The sequence below is a fragment of the Dendrobates tinctorius genome, unplaced genomic scaffold (assembly GCF_039654945.1).
Source record: "Dendrobates tinctorius isolate UK_male_01 unplaced genomic scaffold, ASM3965494v1 ptg000007l, whole genome shotgun sequence".
NCBI classification, from domain to species: Eukaryota; Metazoa; Chordata; class Amphibia; order Anura; family Dendrobatidae; genus Dendrobates; species Dendrobates tinctorius.
The window spans coordinates 25,949,630-25,976,147 of NW_027361675.1; the positions used below are offsets into that span (position 1 = coordinate 25,949,630).

General features: G+C 43.4%; 1 protein-coding gene across 2 annotated transcripts in view; it reads left to right on the forward strand.

Annotated features, from left to right (window-relative positions):
• Positions 1-26,518, forward strand: part of LOC141086651 (cell cycle control protein 50B-like) — a 61,617-nt gene that overhangs the window by 16,696 nt on the left and 18,403 nt on the right. For both annotated transcript variants that reach the window (XM_073572892.1, XM_073572891.1), the window contains exons 3-6: positions 7,409-7,513; positions 11,833-11,940; positions 20,337-20,427; positions 23,272-23,415. In XM_073572892.1, the coding sequence (XP_073428993.1) occupies positions 7,409-7,513; positions 11,833-11,940; positions 20,337-20,427; positions 23,272-23,415 (448 nt within the window). The remainder of the gene's footprint in view (positions 1-7,408; positions 7,514-11,832; positions 11,941-20,336; positions 20,428-23,271; positions 23,416-26,518) is intronic.

A 26,518-nucleotide genomic window follows, 5' to 3' on the forward strand; every position in this document is an offset into this window, starting at 1 on the left:
AACTTTTGCGATTTCACTCACAGATGCTCCCTGATCATGGATATACCCATGGATTGTGTCAGTCAAATTTTATAGATATGGCATGAGATATCTTGTACTTCCTACTTGTTAATTACTCTGTGTACTCCATGTCTGCTCTCCATCAGATAACCTGCTTCAATTACTAGCTCATGGTGGGGTGGTGTGGGTGTAGGGAAGGTGACCTGACGGACGGACTAGTCAGAGTGAAGAAGGAAAGGTTTGCACAGTGTAGGTAGGTGTCAGTTATTACAGTGGGGAAACAGCTAGGAAAGTGTAGTGGACGTGCAGTACCTTGGGTTGACCATTAGATGGCAGGGAGGAGTGTGAGCAAAGGACTTGACATCAGCTTAGGACTTTAGAAACTGTTGGTCATGGGGGGCGGGGTTACAGTGACAGGGGACCGGGAGAGCTATAAATACTGAGGGAGGGTTCCAGAAGGTTCCAGTCCCCAGGGGGAGCTCCAGTGACAGGAGGACTGTGACAGTCTGTGCGCTGTGAGGAGAATCTAAACCAGGGGGACTGAGGAGAGAGAACGTCAGGGGGGTGGTCCTGACAGGAAGAACCGCAGAAGGGACGAGGCACTGGGTGTGAGAGACAGTGTTGGACACGACGACTGATCAGTGGAAGCGCTGTTGGTTTACGGGCCTAAGGCGGCCACAGTGATGGACCTGTCAGAAGCGTCGACGAGTGAGGAGGGGACAGTGTACGCATACACGTCCCTAGTGTAAAGTACGGTGAGAGAAGCGGCTCTGGAAACGGAGGGCCGACAAGGGAAGCGAAGTAAAGTGTATTGCTTTGAAGTGCGGTATACTGTGGAGGCTGTCAAGTGGACGGCCAGAGAATAAAGCTTGGACCTGTTGAAGAGGGACCACCCCCCAGCTCAGCCCACCGACCCTACATGGGCAGATCAAATGTCCTCAGCCTTTCATCTGTATAACCTGTAACTCCATTTATGACACACAGTATTGCAGTGTATAGTGCAAATCGTGGTCCTCTGAACCCTCTCCACACAAGTGAACCTTTTCCAAGGATGTTTATTTACATCCTATTGCAGGAACATGTTGTTAATGTACACAGTCTGTATCATGAAATTTGGTAATCGTTGTGTTCTTCTAGTAGCAAACGTTCAGGCTTTTTTTTTTTTTTAATTTTTTTTTTTTTTCAGATCATATACTTTAAAAAAAAAAAAAAAAAAAAATCTGAATAAAAAGTCAACAAAGCTTTTTAATGAATTTAATGAAAGATCTGTGTTGTTGTTCATACAGTCCAGAATTGAACAATGCTTCACTAAGGCTACTTTCACACTTCAGGTTTTCGGCGTCAGGCGCGATCCGGCGTCGTGCCGGATCCGGCAAATGTTTCTGAAAACCGGATGTGACGGATCCGGTTTTCTGCCGGATCCGTCTTTTTCTGGACAGACAAAACCGGATCCGTCTCATCCGGTTCATCCGTTTTTCTATCCGTTTTTTCGACGGATTACGCCGGATCCGGTTTTTAAAATTGACCCTTGTGGCCTTCCGAACGGGATTGGCTACTGGAAAACTATATATAGCGTGTTCCTACAGCCCTTCTTTGACAGGTTGTAGAGGAGAAAGTGCAGGTTGGAGAGAAGAGCAAGTTACTGGCGAAGATGGATGTTGTGATTGGAAATATTTTGAAGAATTTGGCGGATTTTACAGCGGAGGCGAATCGTTTGAGGGTGATTGTTCTGGAGAAGGAGAGAGCGAGACAGCAGCGTATCAGGCATCGTAGACGACGTTTGTGGATCCACCCCATCACAGCCAAGAGAATGACGCGTGGGGTCTATTCTACACTATGCATGGACCTTCGACGAAACCCGGATAAATTTTTTGGATATGTTAGGATGAAAATGGAGAATTTTGATTACTTGGTGGAGCGCATTGCACACCTCATAAGAAAAGCGGACACCTATTGCCGCTTCTCTGTTTCACCCGCAGAGCGTCTGATGGTGACTTTAAGGTAAGCCACATTTATTGGATATGCTCGCATCAGAGCACACTTTCACTGCAATCTTGTTGGTGGTAATTTGTATCTCCAAGTGTTATAGCTCAGTTTTGGTATGTAATGCTGTGATTTAAAACTAATTTATTGTTTTTTAATTCCCCACAGATTTCTTGCAACTGGAGAATCCCTTTCGTCACTGCATTTCCAGTACAGACTCGGGATTTCCACCATATCTGGAATTGTGAAGTACACATGCCGTGCACTGTGGGACTCCTTAGCTGAAGAGTTTTTACCAGAGCCCACAACAGAGAGGTGGATTGAAATTGCTGACAAGTTTCAACAGATATGTCAGTTTCCAAACTGCTTGGGCGCTGTGGACGGGAAACATATCCGCATTGTAAAGCCAGCCGGATCGGGATCGGAATATTTCAATTACAAGAAATATTTTTCAATTGTCCTCATGGCCATCGCTGACGCGGAATACAAATTTATTGCGGTTGATATTGGGGCCTATGGCCGCTCCAATGACTCTCAAGTTTTCAAACTGTCTGCCATGGGGCGTAAACTGTATGGAAACACCTTCCAGTTCCCACCACCTAGACCGCTGCCGCAAACATCTGGTCCACCTATGCCATTTGTCTGTGTAGGGGATGAAGCCTTCCAGCTGTCAGAACACCTTTTGAAACCGTACTCTAGCAGAGGATTGACAAGACCAAAACGCATTTTTAATTACCGCCTCACAAGAGCAAGAAGAATGGTTGAATGTACCTTTGGTATTCTGACAGCCAAATGGCGGGTCCTATTGACTGCGATCAACCTCAAGACAGAAACTGTGGACGAGGTGATCAAAGCGTGCGTGGTACTCCACAATTTTGTTATCTGCAAGGAACCCATTTCCATTGAGGACACCTCTGAAGAAACCACCTTGCAAGATTACCATGACATTACCACTAGAAGTTCTGTGACGGTTTCAGTAATGAGGGACAATTTTGCACTATACTTTGTCACCTCAAGGCAGAGTACACTGGCAGGATGACAGAGTGTGAAAGATTTGTGCCCTAACCAAACTTGTGTACCTTCTGGACCAACAGTATATACCTTTGCCAACCAAAGTTGGCTATCTTGTCATGGTCTTACTATTTTTACCTTTAGGCCACAGGTGTGTACCTGGTTGTGTTTTATGCAAAGTATTTCACCTTTTAACAAAAGTTGTGTACATTGTTAGGAAATCACCAACAATAAACACAACTTTTTAGGTGAAATACTTTGCTTCAAACACAACCAGGAACACAACTGTGGCAAAAAGCTAAAATTTACCCACAGTTATATACCTAGTTTTGAATACCATTTCACCTTTTAAATACCCTGTATTTAACCTTTTTCGCCGCAGAAAGAAATGACAGACAACCAGTGTAAAATAATTTAACTTTTATTGAAAAATGTTTTTTTTAGTAAACTTTTTTAAAATTTTAATAAACTTGTTTAATAAAGCTTTGAAACCATAAAACTGGTCATTTTTATTTACATACACACATTATAAATCTGTGTAGTGTGTGGTGGAAATACTGCTGGAGGGGCTGCGGGACACTTCGACACTGGGAGTGTGGAGAGAGGACTGGGATCGTGGTGGGGAAGGAACAGTTAGAGGTGAAGGTGTGGAAAAAACTACAGAATGGGTGGACATGTGGGAAGCAGAAGAGGTGGTGGGTGGTGGAGTGGAGGGTTGGGCAGGGACTGTAGGAGCAGATGATGTTGATGGCAAGTTGTATGGGGAAGGAGTTTGGTACGGGGCAGGTTGCTGGAAGTGGGGAGATGTCTGGTACGGGGCAGGTTGCTGGAAGTGGGGAGATGTCTGGTACGGGGCAGGTTGCTGGAAGTGGGGAGATGTCTGGTACGGGGCAGGTTGCTGGAAGTGGGGAGATGTCTGGTACTGGGGAGGTTGCTGGTACTGGGGAGTTTGCTGGTACTGGGGAGTTTGCTGGTACTGGGGAGTTTGCTGGTACTGGGGAGGTTGCTGGTACTGGGGAGGTTGCTGGTACTGGGGAGGTTGCTGGTACTGGGGAGGTGGATGGTGCTGGGGAGGTGGATGGTGCTGGGGAGGTGGATGGTATGTAATAGGAGGGGGAGGATGGAAAGTGGCTGGAGGTGGATGGTATGTAATAGGAGGGGGAGGATGGAAAGTGGCTGGAGGGGGTGTAGATGTAATAGGAGGGGGAGGATGGAAAGTGGCTGGAGGGGGTGTAGATGTAATAGGAGGGGGAGGATGGAAAGTGGCTGGAGGGGGTGCAGGTGGAGGAACTACTGTGGTGGGAGGAGGAGGAGGTTGGGAGGTAACTTGCTGGAGAGCAGCGTGGCATGAATGCATTACATGCATCTGCTGGGCAGGAGAGAGCGTTTCCATGCGCTCCACAACAGACCTGAAAAAGGTGTGGTTTGGCGAAGATCTTGCTTCTGAATGCATGGTTTGCAGAAGTGTCTTCACCTCCAGAATGCTGGAGTTGATCTGCTGATAGCCTGCGGATATTTGCTCTGACAAGACTTTTAGACAGTTCTGGAAAGATGCATTCAGATGCAAGAACTCTGGCGCATAAGTCTTTTCCTGACCCCTCTGCCGCTGCCGCCCAGTACCCGCAGGTGTACTAGAGGTGGCAGGGGCAGAAGGGTGGGGTAAAGGGAAAGCGATCTCCTCACCAGCAGCTTCATGTAATGTAGGCGGCCACGATGCTCCTGTGCTGGTGGATGGGACAGATGGGTCGAATGTGTGGGAAGGCTGGGAAGGTGCAGATGTACCGGGGCGGTCGAAGTGTCCCTCGGTGCCGGTCTCCTCAGGGATCGCCTCAGAAGGGTCCAATCGTGCCGGCTCCCGAGTGCTGCTCACCGTGCTGTGGAATAAAGAGAAAAAAAAACAATTAAAATACTGACATGGTATGGCCCTGGCTGAAAAATTTTTTTACATATAACATTTTTTTTCACATGTGGTGTGTAATATTTACCTTCTGGTGACCATTGTTTCCCGGAGGAACGACAGGGCTTCTGCGTACTTGTACTTGCTCCTGCGTCCTCCAGATCCACTCGGGGCCCGCATCTCTTTATTGAACTCCTTCTTGAAACGATCCCTCACAGACCGCCACCGATTCACAATTCTGTTCCCTGAAACAAGAAAGGAGTGGTTAGTATACAACATCAGTGTTTCCCAAACTCCAGTCCTCATGGTCCCCAGGGGTCATGTTTTCATGATTTCTATAGTAAATAGAAATCCTGAACACATGATCCGTGGGGACCACGAGGACTGGAGTTCGGGAAACACTGGTTTACATCAAGCAACCGGTACTGTATATACTTACGCTCTTTAATCTGGGCCCGAGCTTCGAGGTCCTCCCAGCGGCCCACAAGGAGAGAACAGATTTCCTCCCAGAGTCGTCGGGTAACAATCAGGTCAGCGTGGCGGCGGTCAGCCATATTCCAGAGCGGCTCCCTTTCTCTGACGAGATCGATGAGGCGGTCCACATCAATCCCTCCATCCTCACCGTCAGAGTCGGGAGCACGCTGTGAAGGCTGTTAAAGAAAAAGACAAAAATAACATAATTAGCCTCCACAAAAGAAATGAAATAAAAAGTGCAAAAAAACAAAGCAAAAATATTTATACTTACACGCTGGTGACCGCCGCGTTGCTGTCGCCGACGACCCTGGGAGGCACTGCGAGGACCTCTTGGCCAAGCACCAGATTGGGAAGACTAGAGAAGAAAACAAAAAATGTTATGTCTTTGGATGTAGGCATTTGTTTGCTGTGTGTGGTCTGCAGAACATTGTTTTCTATGTGTTGTGTGTAGTGTGATGTTGTGTTTCTGCGTTTGATGCAAAAAACTTACGAATTGTGAGCCCACTCCAAGTGTCTGTCCACCCCTTCCTTCTTCTTCTGGGAGCTCCTCTTCATCTTGTGATTCCTGTTTTGAAATAAAAGGCAATGAATAGACATATATTACAGAGAAGATGGATTTTGGAAATAAAAACTTACCGTCAAACGCTGACGATGCGAGGGAGGGCTCCCAGAAGATGTGCTGTCCTCTTGCTGGCCAGACTCCATGGCTGTGGGTGGTGTTACAGCTGCTGCCAGTGAAGCCAGTGCTGCTGCTGCTGCTGCTGCATCTCTTGGGCGGCTGTTGAATAAAGCGAAACAAAGGGCCAATGAATATCTTGATATTCAATAGCCCTAGTTTGGAGGAATGGGGGATTTGATAATTACCGTCTCTCATCTGCTGCTGGCCTCCCCTCCTCAGCATGTTCTATTTGCTGCTCCATTTGGGGTGGTGGTGGTGCGGATGGTGCTGCAGTGGTCTCCTGCCTTCTCCTGCGCCTGGTTGCTGTCTTGGGTGGCATGTTGGGTGTGGCTGTGGGTCCCACTGTCTTGCTTTTATATATGTCTTGTGGGCAGAGCTACTGAGCATGCTCAGACCAAAAAACCGGATCCGGCCGACGGATCCGGCTTTCGCCGGATCCGGCGCATTGCGGCGCTCATAGGCTTTCATTGTGTGAAAAAGCCAGACGCGCCGGATCCGGCGTGTCCGGCTTTTTCGACGGAGACAAAAAACGTTACAGTCACCGTTTTTTCCAGACGCCGGATCGCGACACATTGCCGGATCCGGCGAAAACCGGATGAAACGCATGGCCATCCGGCGCGATCCGGCGCAAATGCAAGTCAATGGGGGGAAAACGGATCCGGCATTGCATTTCGCCGGATCCGGTTTCTGTCAAAAGCGCCGGATCGCGCCTGACGGCGAAAACCTGATGTGTGAAAGAGGCCTAAGTCACATGTCGAAACGAGTTGCTTTCTAGTAAAAGGTCAGATGCAGATGTTTACCAATTGATGGTAGCCTTCTTATTTTAATATGTATGTGTAAAAAAAAAAAAAGTTTTGACATGAGTCTTATTTACCATGAAAATTGATAATTAAAGAATGACAAATTCCACATATACCCTTAGGGTGTGTGCACACGCTGCGGATTGTCCTGCGGATTTTTCTGTGCAGATTTGTCAAAAACCGCAGGTCAAAAGACCTGCGGTTGACACCTGTCATGGAGCAGGTGCCAAACCGCAGCAGAATCCGCACAAAGAATTAACATGCTGCGGTTTTGTAACCGCCGCAAATCCGCGCGGAAAAATCTGCACCGTCTGCATTGCGGTTTTCACTTCTCATTGATTTTAATGATACTGTACACCGCAGCAGACACTGCTGCGGATCCGCAGGGCCAAATCTGCTGCGGATCCGCAGCAGAATCCGCAGTGTGTGCACACCCTAATAATGACGTTTGTTAACCAGTCTTTAATAAGCCACACTTATCTTTTCTTGGCACCATTATGGCCTTCCATACAGTAATGTATGAACACTTTTATAATGTGTGTGTATATTTATTTTTCTACTTAGTATGATTACACAGGTGCCGTGCCAGGAGAAGCTTGCAATAATTGTGTCAATGCCTCCGACCGCTGCCTCTGTGACTTTACCTTTAATATAACAGAATTATTTCCGGTAAGTTACATTGTCTTGACTTTCCTTTTTATAATGACAATTTTTAGTATACACTACAATTCTCATCTGCACATGTTCATGGACTTTTTAGTGTGTTTTTTTTTTTTTTTTAATCCTCTTACTCTATTGCAATCATCATATTATATAGCCCTATGAACTTACAATTGCTCATTTTGCCTTTCTACCCATCTAATTCTTGCTTCCCATTAGGTCTATGTCATCACATGATTAAAAACTGACTAGCTGAATCCTTCTGAGGCTATGTGCACACGCTGCGGTTTTTGCTGCGGTTCCGGCCCTGTGGAACCGCAGCAGTTCCGTAGACATGGTACAGTACCATGTAACCCTATGGGTTTTCAAAACCACAGTGCTCACACTGCGGTTTTGCTGCAGTTTTTTTTCCGCAGCATGTCAATTTCTGCAGATTCCGCTGCGGTTTCACACCTTTAACATAGTAGAGGTGTGAAACCACAGGGCAAAACCGCAGGTCGCTTTACCTGAGGTTCCGCGGGAAAAAACCTGCAGGTGAATCTGCAGCGTGTGCACGTAGCCTGAGCTCTATGTAGAAACAGGAGATCAATTTTCCCTGCACATGTCTTCAGTCACTGCAAAAGTCCCTGGCTGGGGGAGAGGGAGCAGCTGGGTCAGGAGCTGAAAAGGGGAATGCTAAATGCAGGGAAAAGAGACTTCCTGTTTCTGCATAAAGAAAAGAGAAGAATTAGCTGGGTAGAAAGGCGAAATGAGCAATTGTAAGTACACAGTAGGGTGACCGCAAAAAATCGATGTCGGAATTTTGTCCGTCTGGACCCCACAAAACGATTCCCCTTTCCAGATATTGAGAGAGCCAAAATTTCTGATGAACCATCAGAGCACGCTAGGGTTGTAAATCCAAAAGTTAGGAAAGAAAAATGAAAAGAGGTGGGAAGTAACCGACTTTAACGACCTTCTGACAAAAGATGAAGAACAAAAGCAATATGTCCTGCAAGTTGTAAGCAAATGCCGAGCATTATATTCTGACGTTTCAAAAACTACTTTAACAAAAGCTCTAGAAGAGATTAGATAACTATGTAAAATTATCAACTCATGTAGGTTAGCGTGCTCTGATGGTTCATCTGTGCTACTGAGCAATTTATTAGCCATTAACAACTTTTCATTGTCTGTAATGGTGGGATCAAAAAACGATAATCCCACCAACTCTGCATTCAAATACCACAAATGGTTCGAAAATTTGGTCAGGGCTATTTCTGCAATGTTGTTGGCACATTCTTTTATAGTCTAACAGACTATGCAAAATACCTAAATCTTAAAATACCTCAATTTGGATTTTTTCAAACTTTGAGCGACGAGCGGCACGGGTTAACGTCGTTTGATCGAGCTCAAATTTTGGCTCTCCCAATATCTGGAAAGGGGAATCGTTTTGTGGGGTCCAGACGAACAAGATTCTGACATTTCCCCCCCCCCCCCCCCCCCATATGAGATCCGGTCACCCTAGTACACAGTGCTGTATAATGTGATGACTTCAATATATTATGAGGATATAAACCTTCATGGGAGTGCTTTTTAAACCAACTGTACGTTGGCGTCATCCAATGAAAAGTTGTCTTGGACAAGGAATAAACTGTGCCCCTGTTATGGTGGACTGCCACTGTTTGCCAAAACCAGGGCAGGTGAAATTTTAGACCTTTACATGGTGGTATGGTAAAACCTTTGTTATATATTGTTTTTCCTGGAAAAGTTAGTTGATGTCAAGTCAGCGAACCCAGTGTATTATATGCAATATCTCTCCCACAATACAGGAACACGATCCTGTAATATTAGAGCGTTGAAAGGTTTACTTATGTAAGTTCTACCATGCCATAAAATGTGAGCTTTATGAATCCGTTGAAATCCCAGCTTCCATATATGCCATGAAGCATCATTCTAGTGCAGTGGTGGGCAATTAATTTTCCCAAGGGGCCACATAAGAAACTGGTACAGCTGTGGAGGGCCGATCAACCAGCTGAACTTAAAGGGGCGGTCCGAAGCCGAAGGTGAATTTCATATTAAATGTATATTCAGTGTAATAATCTCATCTCGTATTCTACTATACTTCAATGAAAAATTCCCTAACGTAGCCTCTACATTCTGACTTCCTGGGAGATATATATATATATATATATATATATATATATATATATATTAGTTTGTGTTTTTTTACTTCCAATGACTCTTTTTGAGATGAAGGCTAATTCAAGTATCCCAGCATGCACTGATTCATCAGGGGGCAGTAGCTGCGGTCACTGCCACAGCCTCTGCACCATCTCCGAAATGAGGCGCCGTCAGTGATGTCTGTTTTGGCGTCTCGGCTAGTCCTGCTCACCTGATAATGTGTCGGTTGTAAATTGTGACGTACACTCTGTATGAGCTCCCTGTGCTGTATTCCTTTGAATGCACAGTGACAGTGCGCTCCCTTGCTGGCTCTAAAGAGAAGTGATGACCTGGCAGGGACCAGTTCAGTCTCTGAAACAGATGACGCTTCATTTCAAGGTTGGGAAAGCAGCTGTGGCAGTAACCGTGGCAGTTGCTTATGTGATGAAGTTTACATGAGCATAAAAAAATCATGATTTTCATCCAGAAAAGACTATTTTCCATCTGTATTGTCCTCCGTATGGCATCCATTTTTATACGTCAGAAGTGAATAAAATGTAAAAAAAAAAAACCACGTAGTGTCCTGTGTTAGTAATGGAAATGCATTTGTAAAAATCAGATGCTATACGGATGATTCATAAGGGATCCAATTTTTTACTTTTGCACACACTTCAACAGTTGAGTCTGATGTGAAATACAGAAGAGACCGATGGGTTCTGTGATATTTCTCACACAGACATTTTCTGACTGTAATCTGGATAGCCCAATTCCATGACATTGTTTCTAGTGCTCCGCGTGAGGTCGGGTTTTTTTTTTATGGACGCACTTGGACAAATATTACAGTTGTGTGAACCTAGCCTGACAATACTTGTTGCAATAAAGCTTATTGTAACAAGTAATATTAGTTGATTAAGAAATAACTTTTTTCCAATGTTCCCAATTTTTTAGCCCACCTAATATTCCACATGCATAGATCCACAGCAGGTGACAGGCAGGGTGTGAGAGAGCCTTACTGCAGTCTATGGAATGGATGTGATAAGCCACAGATGGGGGGGGGGGGGGGGCACTATGGGGGGACATAACTCTTACCTCTCCTGCACAGGATATACAACAGTACAAGCTGGGAGAAAAGAGGGAGGTAAGGGCAGAGGTAAGGAAGCAGCAGAGTACATGGTGGGGCAGAAGAGCAGTTTGGGGAGCACACAGAATATCCCATCTGAAGACTTCATATAGTGGAGGTGAGGGGACACTGCTGTGCCCTGTATTCAGAAGGAATACTCAGCCCAAGTGCTTTATCTCCTATCAGCTGCCAGGAAGATCCAGGGAGATGTGGTGGCTGCTCTCCCTGAACATAATCTGCAGTCCCACAACTTTCATTCCACAGTGTGAAAGGAGGCAATGCAGATGCTATGGCCTGCTCAGGACAGCAGAAACAGGACGAGGCTGAAGTTTATTTCTTTTTTGTCAATTTCTTCGGCAACTTTTTCTTCTAGTGTGTTTTTTTTTTTTTTTTTTTTAATAGGTTTAACAAAAAATAAGCATCACAATAATAACATACACTGCAGTGAGGTGCCCTGATGTAAATACACTAAAAACTGCTACATAAACTACAAAACTGGCATAACAATGGGCGTTAATGAAAGGGTTATATGAATTTGGGCCACTGATATCACACTGCAGACATGTAGAACAGGGAAACCCATATCAAAACCAGGTCTCTCCAGCCTGGCCAAAATGGGTTCTGGGCATCAGAACTGACATCAAAGTGGACAGAGAGTCGATTTTGGCAATTTGAATAAGTGGTGTTTAAGGGGTTAAATGACTTTGGGCCACTGATCTCACACTAAGAACACTCATCCTCTGCCAGCCAGGAACTGAGCAGCCCCGCATCCACCAATCAGAAGACCGGGGGGGGGGGGGGAGATACAATTCTGATAAAGATCAGAATCATAGACCAGTCCCTCTCCGGCCTTTTGGCTGAGAGTGTCAGTGGGCCGGACAGGAATATTCAGGGGGCCGAGCCTGTTCTACTGTGTCTTTGACGTGCAATTAGTCTATTTCTGGGTAGGTTTTGGTTTTGTTTTTTTTTGTTTTGTTTTTTTTATTAGTTCTAATTTCAAATTTCCAATTGATGCTATATCTGTGCTAGTATCTTGGTTTATATTGATGGATGTAAAATCCTTTCATTCTAGGCCCCTGTTTTTATGTACTATGAATTATCGGACTTTTACCAGAACCACTATCGCTATATGATATCTAGGGATGAGAATCAGTTAAGTGGAGACCTCGATAGCCTAAAGGTAAGAACAAACTTTGATAATCATGATGAATATAAGCTTCTTATTATTTACAAGCAAACAAACATTTGGCTAAGCTGGCAAACCAAGATAGGACATAGGTGTATTAAGTGTACATAGCCCGATGTAGGCTTGTGTAATTCAACCAAGTGGCTATAGATATCTCCACCAAAAGTATTGTGCGCCCAAAATAGACTGTCTTTAGTAGCACAGTAGTGACTACTGTTTTTCCTACCTAGTCACTTTGCTGACAGGCTAGCATACAGCCTGCCTCACTACCAGAAGCTTCACTATACCAGCACTTAGTGAGCATCAGTGTGTTTTTTGTTTTTTTTTCCCCATTTTTGGTCACTCACTAGTTTTCCAAGATGTTTGGAACAACGTTACTGCCAAGTTTCTTTCAAAAAGTGTGCCTAGAAGAACTGAAGGTTTGCTGCTAATTTGAAGGAAAAGGGTGGATACACTGAAATACTGATTTGATTTAATTTCTCTCTTCTTTAAATTTCCATTTTAATAGTTTTATTTTTCTCAATCGACACGCAAAATAAAAAAAAAAAATCTTACTTGCATTGCTTTTCTACAACAACCTAAATATAACACACGCGTCCAAAAGGTAGAGATCTATTTCACTCCTCAACATTGTTATTGTAGCACCAAAAAGGAAAAGTCAAGATGATATGAAAGTTACAGGATCAATAGAATTGTTAATGATATTCCAATGATAAAGAAAAATGGAAACTCAATTTTTAAAACAGTACGATTTATTTAGTATGAAGTGTGAGCTCCACAATCAGAAGTACACACACATAAATATTGGCATGCTATCAATAAGGTTATTAATGATTGCCTGATGAATGTTTAGCCACGCTGAATGCTCTTGGGCACACATCAAGATCCGCTGCTGGCAGAATGCTTTGCAGCTGACAACCAATGACATCCAAGATGTGCTCAATGGGAGACAAGTCCTTAGACTAGGGATGAGAAACCTTTTTTTCTGACAAGGGCCATATGGCTATTTATACTATTCTTCGAGGGCTGTACAATTTGTGTGCTAATTCCACCCGTTACACCCTTGCACTGGTGTCAAACGAAATCTTTAACTGTATGCACCTCAGTGTTCAGTAGTGAACACTAAGTACATGTAAGGAGGAAGACCGGAGTGCGGGTACTTGCATGATGCCGGGTCTGGAACTGTCGAGGCTGTGACAAGTGTTGCTGAGGGGGGAGGGAGAGAATGAGGGGCTGGAGAGGTCCCATGATCCAAGAGGAGAGGGCATGGCTAACCAGTCCAGGCTGAGGATATATATGTAAACCTCCCGGCCATCACTGCCAGAGCAGAGTTCCTCACTAACACAGTACGGTATTCTGCCACCAGTTCCTCGTTCAACATAAGCCCCGTCCGACAACAGGCTTATATCAGGTCAGAAACCAACCCAGGTAGCGTATAATTGACCAAGGAACATGCGGACGTGGGCATTCGTGTATCGAGATAAAAGAGCAGCCCAAGATTAATTATAAAATTAATTGCCGAAAAGGCGCACTAGAAATATACAGGAATATATTTACAAGAACAATATACAGGTATACAGTCAGGATTGTATTACAAAGGTATGGTATAGATAGGTTGCAATTACCGTGTTATGTAGCATGTGACCACAGGGAGGCGCTGATGGATCACAGGTCCAAATCTTAGTTATGTGGTTCCCTTTGCCGCGTCAGGTAACGGACCTCCTGCCAGTAGAAGAACTTAGTCCAAAATGAGGGACTGCCTTATATCTTAGGCTGTTCCCTCCCACACTCTGCTGTCACCCCTGGGCTGGGTTGCCTTCCTCCTCCCATGTCTGAGAATAAGATTTTCTGTCCAGAATCGTGGATGGCCCATAACTTTCCGCCCAAAGCTCTGAATGGGTTGGCGGCGCCACCACTGGGTTCCACTGGATTTCATCTGTGCAAAGACTAAATATGCCTACCGTATGTAATTCCTGGTAGCTATGCTTTATAACTCAATAACAGAGTGCTACAGGTGGCTGTCGGGCACGGGCATATGGGGGAAGGAATGCCGATTCAGATTGTGCTCTCTAGTCTGAGATATTGTGTTCTGTTACTATAGGTCATTTTCTGGATTTAATACCTCAGAGCATTGCTGTGGCTTGGAGATACCATGGCACAACATGTCCTTCAGTCAGACAAAAGGAGCCAGCTAACTGTAGCTGCAGAAGATTTAACACCCTTGTGTTAGAACTTCAAAGAGCTTCTTCCTGGTGTTTTAATTAAAAGGAAACATTGCATGGCTTTTTATGGCAAATGAGAAAAAACTTTGTCCAGCTCCACGATGTTTTGAAAAATATTCTTTATTCACTCAATAGAAATGAGGTTTAAAAGCCAGCATGAGTTACAACAGATATTGGAATAAATTCTCTGACTTTTGTGCGCTGCCAGATAAATTACCAATCCAGTTTATGAGAAAGATTAATCCATTTATTTACCAACGCGTTTCGAAATGTATACCATTTCTTCTTCAGGGGATGACGTAAACGAAACGTGTAGATCGATCGCATGCCTTGTAACTCATGCTGGCTTTTAAACCTCATTTCTATTGAGTGAATAAAGAATATTTTTCACTACATCGTGGAGCTGGACAAAGTTTTTTCTCATTTGCCTTGGATTGTGCTCTTTGACACAGCGGTCTCGTGCTCCGATGTTGGAATGCCGTATCTGGTGAGCTGGATTTGTATCCTGATTTATGGCTTTTTATGGCCTTTTGGAATGCATGCCAAGGGAGGGGGCACATTCCAGGAGTGGACGGAGATGTCCTGAACCTATAATCCAAAATGGATTCTCCCTCGTTCCTCAAATATGCTGGCACTGGTGTCAGATGAAATCATTAACTGTGCGCACCTCAGTGTTCAGTAGTGAACACTGAGTACATGTAAGGAGGAAGACCGGACTGTGGGTACTTGCACAATGCTGGGTCCGGAACTGTTGAGGCTGCGCCAAGTGTTGCCGGGGGGAGAGAATGAGGGTCCAGACGTGTCCCATGACCCAAAATGAGGGGGCAGGGCAGAGGGCAGGAAGCACGGGAAAGAGCGCTCAGTTTAACGCCTGCAGCGAGGCCAGAGGCAAGTGTGCGGCGCGCTCCGCAGGGTGAGAGACAGCACGGGGTTGAGCTGCAGCAGAGCTTTCGCGTATGCGCCATTCAGCCAGTGAGGGAGCAAAGCGCCAAGAGCCTGGCTAAGCAAGGGACAGTGCTCTCATGGAGGAGCGGGTGTCACGTGCAGGACCCTGAGTTGCGGTCCTCATTGATCACAGACAGCCGCATCCGTGTTGGACAAAGATTCCTGCAGCAATTCCCACTTTGGCTGCACAGATTTATGGACTAGGGGCTCAGCGGGCAGAACCAGTGACCGCCAGAAGCCGGACCGAGATCTGTTGAGAACCACCTAGACTCCATATCTGCCGTAGCTGGTACTACCACCCCCATCTGACTACTTGCGGCTGAGAAACCTACAGACGCCATGAGTTTAATAACCAGACTGTTAAATTGAAAACCGGAATTGCAATGTAACTTATCTCCCTGCGAGGATTTCCCTTGTTATAATTAAATTGTTCCACTGTTAACCCTTACTCTGCCTTCCTTGCGTCATGGCATTCCACATCCTGCTTATATACGCATGCTCACAAAGCAAAAAGAAATGAAAGGACTTGGATCTATCAAAATACAGCTGCTGGCTGAAACACTGCAATCTCTGGGAATCTAAATTAGCACAATGGTATCCACAAAAATAAAGAAATGACACTTCAAATCCAACAATCACAAATTCTGGTATCTAATAATTCCAGAAACAAAGAAGAGATCCATAATACATGTTTTATTTCAAATTTATTCAAATGCAAAAAAATTAAAACAAAGTGCCTCAGAAGGGGAGAGCCACATGCAATAATAGTAAATTAGAATACTTGGTATATTCAAGAGGTAAATAACCACAAATGAAAGCAAGTAGGTATATAGCAAGGCAGTAAGACAAACAGGCTAGATGTTATTACAAGAAGGGGGAATGCTGGAACTAAATCCAATCATAAATCCAATTGTTAATCATAATATCCAATATAAACCCCCTAAATAAATCACAAACCAACAAAAATAATTAGCAGTTTGATTGTCACTATCCATATACTGACATATCAATTTCAACAGTCCAAGGCTTACACCTAATAGTGGGGGAGAAAATAATAGACCAAAGAGTGGCATGAATACAATACCTCAGATTTGTGGCAAAGTAGACTCCCCTCACCCCGACGCATGTTGAAGAAGCCAGCGGTGAAATGTACACAAATTTGAGGTGTTGTATTCATTCTACTGTTTGGTCTACTAGATACCAGAATTTGTGATTTATATAATCTCTGGGAATCTAACTGATGGCAGGATAAAAGGTCGTCATGGCCGCAAACGGCCAGAAGGCCTGAGGTTGCCCATCCCTGCCATAGATGATGCATGGCACATTCAAGACATGAAGGTTGTCCACAGTAACATAAGCAAAATGTGGTCTCCTGTTGTGTTGAAAAAAAACGTGGTTCCACGACCAAATCAATGTAACGGTCAGCTGTTGGTGAAGACTAGAGGGTCCGCCTACCATAATCCCCAAGTAGGTGCTATGATGTTGATCCTGTGATTTCCATAATTCCACGACGTTTCCTTCTTGGTTTTGCTATTTCAATGTTGAGGAATATATATTTTCAATGATATGGCACCATAATCTAGGCAACTAACAAAATGAGCTTGTTACCAGTATACTTCAGAACAAATTGTCAAACAGAACTAACATCCAGGAAATCAACTTTAATAGTAAAAATGCAACTGAGGCTTTCTCAATCCTAAATGGTAATTTATGATATTAGTGTTTTAACAGTTTTCGCAAATGTCACATTTTGACGTTACAAACTGGGATTTCACCATGGAAACCAATGTAATACTCTGGTCTTGATGACAGATTTTTTTTTAAAGGTACTGGAATGCATATACCCCTGGTGTAACAACAATAGATACAAATGATAATCCCAATTTAAAACTTATTAGAAACATTAGCATTTTTTAAATGTATATTATAATGTAAAACATTTAAAATATTGTGAAAATATTAATACACTAAAACAAGATCAGTTGAATGAAAATCATAGGAAGAAACTGTATTGCTATAAAGATTTCCTATTTAGGAGTCTGGAAAACATGGGTAATGAGGTATGAGAGACGTACAGTTGAAAGGGAACATATCAAGTCCAAATACTCAGCAGATATAGTGTTAATTCTAGATGTAGGGGTAAACTCCTCCTTGGTTAGACCTCATCTGGAATACAATGTCCAGTTCTGGGCACCATACTGTAACCCCTTTACCCCCAAGGGTTGTTTGCACGCTGATGACCAGGCCAAACAATTCTGACCACTGTCCCTTTGAGGTATTAACTCTGGAACGCTTCCATGGATACCGGTGATTCTGACAGTTTTCTCGTGACATATTGTACTTCATGATAGGGGTAAAATTTCTTTGATATGACTTGTTTACTTGTGAAAAAAATGAACGTTTGGCAAAAATTTTGAAAATTTTGCAATTTTTCCAACTTAGAATTTTCATGCCCTTAAATAACAGACATGTCACACAAAATACTTAAGTAACATTTCCTACAGGTTTACTTTACATCAGCACAATTTTGGAACCAATATTTTTTTTGTTAGGAAGTTATAAGGGTTAAAAGTTGACAGCGATTTCTCATTTTTACACTTTTTTTTTTTTTTTTTTTGGGGACCACATCACATTTGAAGTCATGTTGAGGGGTCTGTATGATAGAAAATAGCTAAAAGTGACACCATTCTAAAAACTGCACCCCTCAAGGTGCTCAAAACCACATTCAAGAAGTTTATTAACCCTTCAGGTGCTTCACAGGAGTTTTTGGAATGGTTTTAAAAAAAAAAAAAAAAAAATGAACATTTAACTTTTCTTCACAAAAAAATAACTTCAGGTCCAAATTTTTTTTTGATTCTCCCAAGGGTACAGGAGAAATTGGGCCATAACAGTTATTGTGCAATTTGTCCTGAGTACGCTGATACCCCATATATGAGAGTAAACCACTGTTTGGGTGCATGGCAGAGCTCGGAAGGGAAGGAGCGCCGTTTGACTTTTTCAATGCAGAATTGGCTGGAATTGAGATCCGATGCCATGTTGTGTTTGGAGAGCACCTGATGTGCCTAAACAGTGGAAACCATCTATTCTAACCCCAACATACCCCTAACCACAAACCTAGCCCTAACCCTTATGGGAAAATGAAAATAAATACTTTTTTTTTATTATTTTTTTTTTTTTATTTTCCCTAACTAAGGGGGGGTTTGATTTACTATTTAGAGCGGGTCCTTGTTTGGCAGCTGTCACACGCTAAAAGATGCTTTTTATTGCAAAAAATAGATTTTGCATCACCACATTTTGAGAGCTATAACTTTTCCATATTATGGCCCACAGAGTCATGTGAGGTCTTATTTTTTTTTTTGCAGTACGAGTTGCTGTTTTTATTGGTACCATTTTCAGGCACATGACATTTTTTGATCGCTTTTTATTATGATTTTTGGGAGACAGAATGAACAAAATCCAGCAAATTCTTTTGGGAGGGGTGTTTATATCGTTCTGCGTGTGGTAAAATTGATAAAGCAGTTTTATTCTTTGGCTCAGTAGGATTACAGCGATACCTCATTTATTATTTATTTTTATTTTTTTTTGTTTTACTTTTTACATTGTCCCAGGGTGGGACATCACTGTATTATATCAGATCGCTGATCTGACACTTTGCAGAGCACTGTGTCAGATCAGCGATCTGACAGGCAGTGCAGGAGGCTTCTCGGCACCTGCTCTCAGCAGGCAGACAAACCACCTCTCTGCAGGACTCGGAAGGACCTCGCGGCCATCTTGGATCTGGGGTCCTGCAGCAGGGTCTCGGGGAAGCTCGCAGGGAGCCCCCTCCTTGCTCGATGGTTCCCTATGCCACCAGAACACTGCAATCATGTTTGGTCGCAGTGTGCTGGGGGTTAAAGTGCCGGGAGTGGTCAGTGACCGCTCCTGGCACATAGTGCTGGGTGTCAGCTGTGATAATCAGCTGACACCTGGCCGCGATCAGCTGCGCTCCCTCCGTGATCAGCTGCGCTACACGATGACGTACTATCCCGTCCACGTTCATACGGGCCCGGGTCACCAGGACGGGATCGTGCGTCAAATGTCAGAAAGGGGTTAAAAAAATATTGAAAAACTGGAGCAAGTTCAGAGAAGAGCTACCAGGATGGTGAGCGGACTGCAAAGTATGTCCTACAAGGAACGGTTAAAGGATCTGGGAAAGTTTACCTTGTACAAAAGAAGGCTAAGAGGAGACTTACCGTAATGGTTGTCTAAAATATCTGAAGGGATGTCACAGTGTAAATGGATCATCATTATTCTTCTTTGCACATAGAACCATGAGAAGCAATGGAATGAAACTGAAAGGGAGAAGATGCAGATTAGATATTAGAAAAACTTTTTGACAGGGTGATCAATGAGTGGAACAGGCTGCCACGAGAAGTGGTGAGTTCTCCTTTAATGGAAGTCTTCAAACATAGGCTGGATAGACATCTGCCTGAGATGGGTTTATTGAATCCTGCATTGAGCAGGGGGTTGGACAAGATGACCCTGGGGGGGTCCCTTCCAACTCTAACATTCCATGATTCCAATCTGCAGGTAAATGGTGTTAAGATCATGCTAGGCTGCATAACCTGGGGCAGCGGCTACAGGGAGATGATTAACTTTATATTCTCCCTGTATCTCTTCCAGTCATTGGGGTGGTGCATGGAGCGGTTATGGTAACTGTTTATTATACAATGAGCATGCTGTAATCACTCCCTGGCACTTGGACAGCCAGCTCTGCATGCTAGCTAAATGATGAGCAGTTACCGTCACCCCTCCATGCACCACCCCAATGACTGGGGATATTAGTTCATTTTCCCCTTTTATAGTCGCTGTTCCAGCAGCCTAACGTGATTTTAATGCTATTTACATGCAGATTAACCCTATATCTGAAGGTAAATGGCGTTTCTGGACATGACCAGTTTCCTTTAAATTGCATTTAAAGTTCTCAGTTGTATTGGTTGGTGCAGCACTAGAAACGCATGCAGTTTTTTTTAGCAAATTCTCACAGCTTTTGGACTTGTATTTAAAACTACTGATATGTTGGTAGGCATTCTTGATTCGCTTGCTCTGGTTATGTTGCAGCTTTTGCTGTTATTTTCACTCAATTGTTACAATACTTCCTGTGATTGTGATGTGTTTAAATACCCTTACAGGGATATATGCCTTACTTGTGCTGAACCAAGCTTTTTTCCTGTTTTATTGTAGAATCCAGCCAATGAGTGTGCCCCATATAGAGTGGATTCTGGACAAAAGCCAATTGCTCCATGTGGAGCTGTTGCAAACAGCATGTTTAATGGTAAGTGTAATGAAATCTAACTTATGCACTTGGAAATATCATTTTACCTTACAGTATGTAATTTCTGTTAAAAAAAAAAAAAAAAAAGTTAATGTACTGAAATAGATATTTTTAGACCATGCATCAGGGATACTAGATTTTCAGAATATGCACCATGTAGTAGGTCATCTTACTGTATTTCTATTCAAGATTAGATTTAATTTCAATAAAATTGTCAAATTGAAATGAAGTGTTCCTCATTGCCATTGCTTCTGAAATTATTTGGGTCCCAGGTTTTATACTTGGACCCACTTCCTCCTGTGGAGTGCCATAAAGTGGCATGAACCCCTCCCTGGTCAAAGTTACTGCTGTTGTAAACAGTTAAGCAAGTTGAAGATGAAATGATCTCTAAAAGGTCTAAAGTTGAAGATGACACCTTTTTCCTTTTGTATTTTAAGCAAAAAATATACTTTTTCATTTTTTACATTTTAAAAATTACAAAAAGGAAAGTGGGCCGATGCCAAAATTTGGGCACCCCAGGAGATTTGTGTACTCAAACAACTTTGACCAAGATTTTAGACCTTAATTAACCTGTTGGTGAAGAAGCCATGAACCTAACATCAATGGGAATGGCCTGGCGATGCAAATTCCTCAGCTTTATAAAAACTCAGCATCCTCTAACTTTGTACCAAAACACAGCAGCCATGGGTTCTTCTAAGGAGCTGCCTAGCATCTTGAAAATAACAATGGTGTAGGCCAATAAAACTATAACAAGATTGAAAAGCATTTTCAAGTTGCCTGTTCCTCAGTACGAATTGTAATTAAGAGATGGCAGTAAACAGGAACTGTAGAGGTTAAGATAAGGTCTGGAAGACCAATCAAAATTTCAGTGAGAGCTCCTCGTTTGAATGATAGAGAGGCAAATCGGAACTCCCGCTTGAATGCAAAAGACTTTCAGAAAGACGTGGCAGAGTCTGGAGTTGTGGTATATTGTTCTACTGCTCAGAGACAGCGGCAAAATATGGCCTTCATGGAAGAGTCATCATAAGAAAACCTCTCCTGCCTCCTCGCCATAAGTCAGTGTCAAAAGTATGCAAAAGAACATCTAGAAAAGCCTGATACATTTTGGAAACAAGTTCTGTGGACTGATGAGGTTAAAATAGAACTCTTTGGTCACAATGATGAGAGGTCTGTGTGGAGAAAAAAGGGCACAGAATTTCAGGAAAAGAACATCTCACCAACCATTAAGCATGGGGGTACATCAATCATGCTTTGGGGTTGTGTTGCAGCCAATGGCATGAGGAACATTTCACGGGTAGAGGGAAGAATGGATTCAATGAAATTTCAACAAATTCTTGATGCAAACATAACCGCAATCTGCAAAAAAGCTGAAGTTGAAAGCAGGATGGCTTCTACAAATGGATAATGATCCTAAACACACGTCACAATCCACAAAAGGTGCAAGCAGAAGGTTTTACAATGGCCCTCACAGTCCCCTGATCTGAACAGCATTGAAAATCTGTGGCTAGACCTCAAAATATGCAAAACCACCCAGGAATCTCACAGAACTAGAAGAGTTTTCCAAAGAAGAATCAATGAAAATTCCTCAAATAAGAATTGAGAGACTCTTGTCTGGCTATTAAGTATTTACAAGCTGTGATTCTTTCAAAAAAGGGGGTGCTACTAGGTGCTAACCATGCAGGGTGCCCAAACTTTTGCATTGGACCATTTTCCTTTTAGTATCGTTTTAACATGTAAAAGGTCAAGTAAAATCTTATATACAAAATTGTAATTTTGTTGCCTAAAATACAAGGCAAATGTCTTCTTTTAAAGGGGTTGGCCAGTCAAAAGCACTGCACACTGCAGGGATTCCCTGGCTTCAGACCAGAGGGTATGTATGAGTTATACATCCCCCTGGCCAGTGGGTGTACCCTCGCTTCATACACTTGTATGGGGTGTGGCGGCTCCCTCTAGTTGGACACACCAACTACAAGCTGCATAACTAGCTGGGGCATGGCATTACAAGTGTATGGAGCGAGGCAGCACCCACTGGCCAGGAGTATGTATAATGCATGCATACCCTCCAGTCCCAGGTCTGAGCTAGTCCGCACTGTGCGGGCTCTGGGGTATTCATAAGTCTGCAGTCACACAGAGTGACTGCAGACTTATTGGTTTGACCGGCAATCCCTTTTAACTTTAACTCTTTTACAGATCATTTCATCTTCAATTTGCTTAACTGTTCACAATAATAGTGATTTTGACCAGGGATGCCCAAAATATTACATGCCAATGTAAATGTACAGCATGGTATTGGTGTAAAATCGGGAGCTAAGACTGCAGTGTCTCCTGTCTACTCTACTCTAGTCCCAGCCATTTAACTCCTTAAATGCTGTGGTAAATTGTGTGGTTAAAGGGAAAAAAATATTTTATTTTTTTTTTTTTTTGCTTACAAAATGCAAAGAAGAAAAGCTGTATTCTTTTATATTGTTACTATGAAAGTGGACTAATTCTACCATAGTTTTTTGAGCATGTAATTTTATATCAATTAAATGGCTTATCTTTATTCTGTGAGTCATTATGTTCTCAACTTTTTCATTTTGCAGGCAAAAACAGACCTTTTGACTTTGACTTTGAAGACAAAAAATGTAAATGTCTTTCATAATTTCTTGTTAAAAAAAATTGCAGGGTCTTTTAAAGGGGTTGTCTGATGCCTAAAATGGCCTCCTTATAAATATTTTTAACCCCAAATACTTTAGTAATTTGATTTATTGTAAAGGTCCTCCCCTTTCTCCCTATTCTACAAGTCCCTATATGTGTTCTCATCTGCATATGGTCGTGGTCTTTTTTTTTTTTTTTTTTTCTCAGATGTTCTGACTCTATTTTACAATGAAAATGGCACGTTTGTTGAAGTTCCACTTAATGGAAAAGGAATATCTTGGTGGACAGATTACAACATTAAATTCCGGAACCCAGAAAATGGTAATCAGAGCTTAACTGACCTCTTTAAAGGTAATTATCAAACATGTTATACAGGTCATACAAAAGGATATAGTGGCTGCACATGTTACTATACCGTGGGTACAGAGAGTATTCAGACCCCTTTTAAATTTTTCACTCTGTTTCATTGCAGCCATTTGGTAAATTCAAAAAAGTTCATGTTTTTTTTCTCATTAATGTACACTCTGCACCCCATATTGACTGAAAAAAAACAGAAATGTAGACATTTTTGCAAACTTCTTAAAAAAGAAAAACAAATCACATGGTCATAAGTATTCAGACCCTTTGCTCAGAAACTCATATTTAAGTTACATGCTGTCCATTTCCTTGTGATCCTCTGTGATCCTCCTTGAGATGGTTCTACTCCTTCACTGGAGTCCAGCTGTGTTTAATTAAACTGAGAGGACTTGATTTGTAAAGGCAAATGTGGTGCCCCTGCGGGTCCAGTAGCCACAGAGGTACTGAACCTCATCCAGAGGTGTGGTATCTCACGACCGGGTAAGATGGGGGCACTTTACCACACTCCTAACACTGCACCCAACACACACTAGTTAGTCAGGGCATCTGGGTGTACCCTTCAGGAGGATGGCCTCATCCCAGACTGGCTAGGAAAGGGTGTTGGGGGGGGGGAGGGGGGAGTTAGTGGGGAAGGTAGGTAGAAGGGGAGGAGCTTAGAAAGTGGAGTGATTTAGAGCAGCTAATGAGTGATAGCGAGTAAGCGGAGCTTAGAGAGAGTGGGAGATTTGAAGAAGTAGTTGAGAGTTCCCTCAGGGGGAGAGAAGGTGGAAGGATGGTCTTGGAGCAGCTCCTGTCAGGAGGGGCTGCTAGATTGGCTTTGAAGGGAAGCTCCGTGAAGGAAGGAGTGAGATTTCTAGAGTCCCACGCTGATAGCCATCAGGTGGGGGGAAGAAATTGGGTCGCAGAAGGGTCTCAGCCCCTAGCCTAGCGAAGTGAACAACAAACTTAACAAGCAAGCTGACAGTTGTGGTTGCTGTAAGGGCCACAGCGAATCCCACAGTTATCTTCCCAGAAAGGCAGCAACATAGGATCAAGAAGCCGCCTGAGTGATGAATTCTGACAGGATCCGTGGCAGCTAGCCTGGGACACTGACTGTGAAGGTGCTGGGTTGGAGAGTGGAAATCAGCACAGTGAGATGGCCTAGGAAGGAATATACTGACAGGGAGTATTGGAGGGGTGTACTCATCTACCCGGGAGCTTACTGGACCCCTGACCTGGAGGACTCGGCACCGAAGTGGGTGTCTGTGTGCACCAGACAGTGAGTAAAGCCCTTTTAAACTGCATTCAACTGAGTCCTTGTCTCCTTTCTACATCCAACACTCAGCACTGCTACATCCTCCACTCCACTTGTCAACATCACCCCTGAAAACAACTCCCAACAGCCCTGGGACTATTGCTCTACCTGTGGAGCGCCATTGTCACCTCAGCTGCGTCACACCAACAGTCTCAGGAGAACAACATAACAGTGCTGGTCACCTCTGACGAGAATACCACAGGTGGCGTCACGTACTCATCTATAAACTTTATTCTCATTTTATTACACCTCAATAATAACAACAACTTTCCTTTTTCATTTGACTGCCTGGGGCCATGGACCGGGTCGCGGCCACTGTGACACCGTCCCCCATTGAAGTCGACGGGCCCGTTACCAAGTACCCCGCGGCCCCTGGGGTGCGTCACACACACACACCTGTCAATATACGGTAAGACCTCACAGTGTATGTCAGACCAAATGAGAATCAGGAGGTCAAAGGATCTGGGCAAGGAGCACAGAGGTAGAATTGTGGCAAGGCACACATCTGGCCAAGGTTATAAAAGAATTTCTGCAGTACTCAAGTTTCCTAAGAGCATAGTGGCCTCCATAGTTCCTAAATGGAAGAAGTTTGGTACCACCAGAAGTCTTCCTAGACCTGGCCGTCTAGCCAAAATGAGCAATCGTGGGCGAAGAACCCCAAGATCACTGAGGCTGAGCTCCACAGATGCAGTAGGGAGATGAGAGAAAGAGCCACAAAATCAACTATCACTGTAGCCCACCACCAGTTGTGCCTTTATGGAAGCCTCTCCTCAGTGCCAGACATATGAAAGTCTGCATAGTTTGCTAAAAACACATGAAGGACTCAGACTGAGAAATAAGAATCTCCGGTCTGATGAGTTAGAACTTTTTGGTGATGATTCTAAGCGGTATGTGTCGAATACATAGAATCATAGAATCGTAGAGTTGGAAGGGACCTCCTGGGCCATCTGTTCCAACCCCCTGCTCAAAGCAGGATTCGCTAAATCATCCCAGTCAGATGTCTGTCCAGCCTCTGTTTGAAGACTTCCATTGGAGGAGAACTCACCACTTCTCGTGGCAGCCTGTTCCACTCATTGATCACTCTAACTGTCAAAAAGTTTTTTCTAATATCTAATCTGTGTCTCCTCCCATTCAGTTTTATCCCATTGCTTCTAGTTTTTCCTTGTGCAAATGAGAATAAAGTTGATCCTTCTACAATGTGACAGCCCTTTAGATATTTGTAGACAGCTATTAAGTCTCCTCTCAGTCTTCTCTTTTGCAAACTAAACATTCCCAAATCCTGCAACCTTTCCTCATAAGACAGGGTTTGCAGACCGGTCACCATTCTGGTCGCTCTTTTCTGAACTTGCTCCAGTTTGTTGATGTCTTTTTTAAAATGTGGTGCCCAAAACTGGACACAATATTCCAGATGAGGTCTGACCAAAGAGGAGTAGAGGGAAATAATGACTTCACGTGATCTAGACTGTATGCTTCTGTTAATACATCCTAGAATTGCATTTGCCTTTTTTGCTGCTGCATCACACTGTTGACTCATATTCAGTCTGTGATCTATTAGTATACCCAAGTCTTTTTCACATGTGCTGTCACTTAGCCCTATTCCTCCCACTCTATATATGCTTTTTTCATTTTTATTGCCCAGATGTAGTACTTTGCATTTCTCCCTGTTAAAAACCATTCTGTTAGTTGCTGCCCACTGCTCCAGTTTATTTAAATCTTTTTGAATCCTCTCTCTCTCTTCTCTAGTATTAGCTATCCCTCCTAGCTTTGTGTCATCAGCAAATTTAATCAGTTTACCCTCAATTC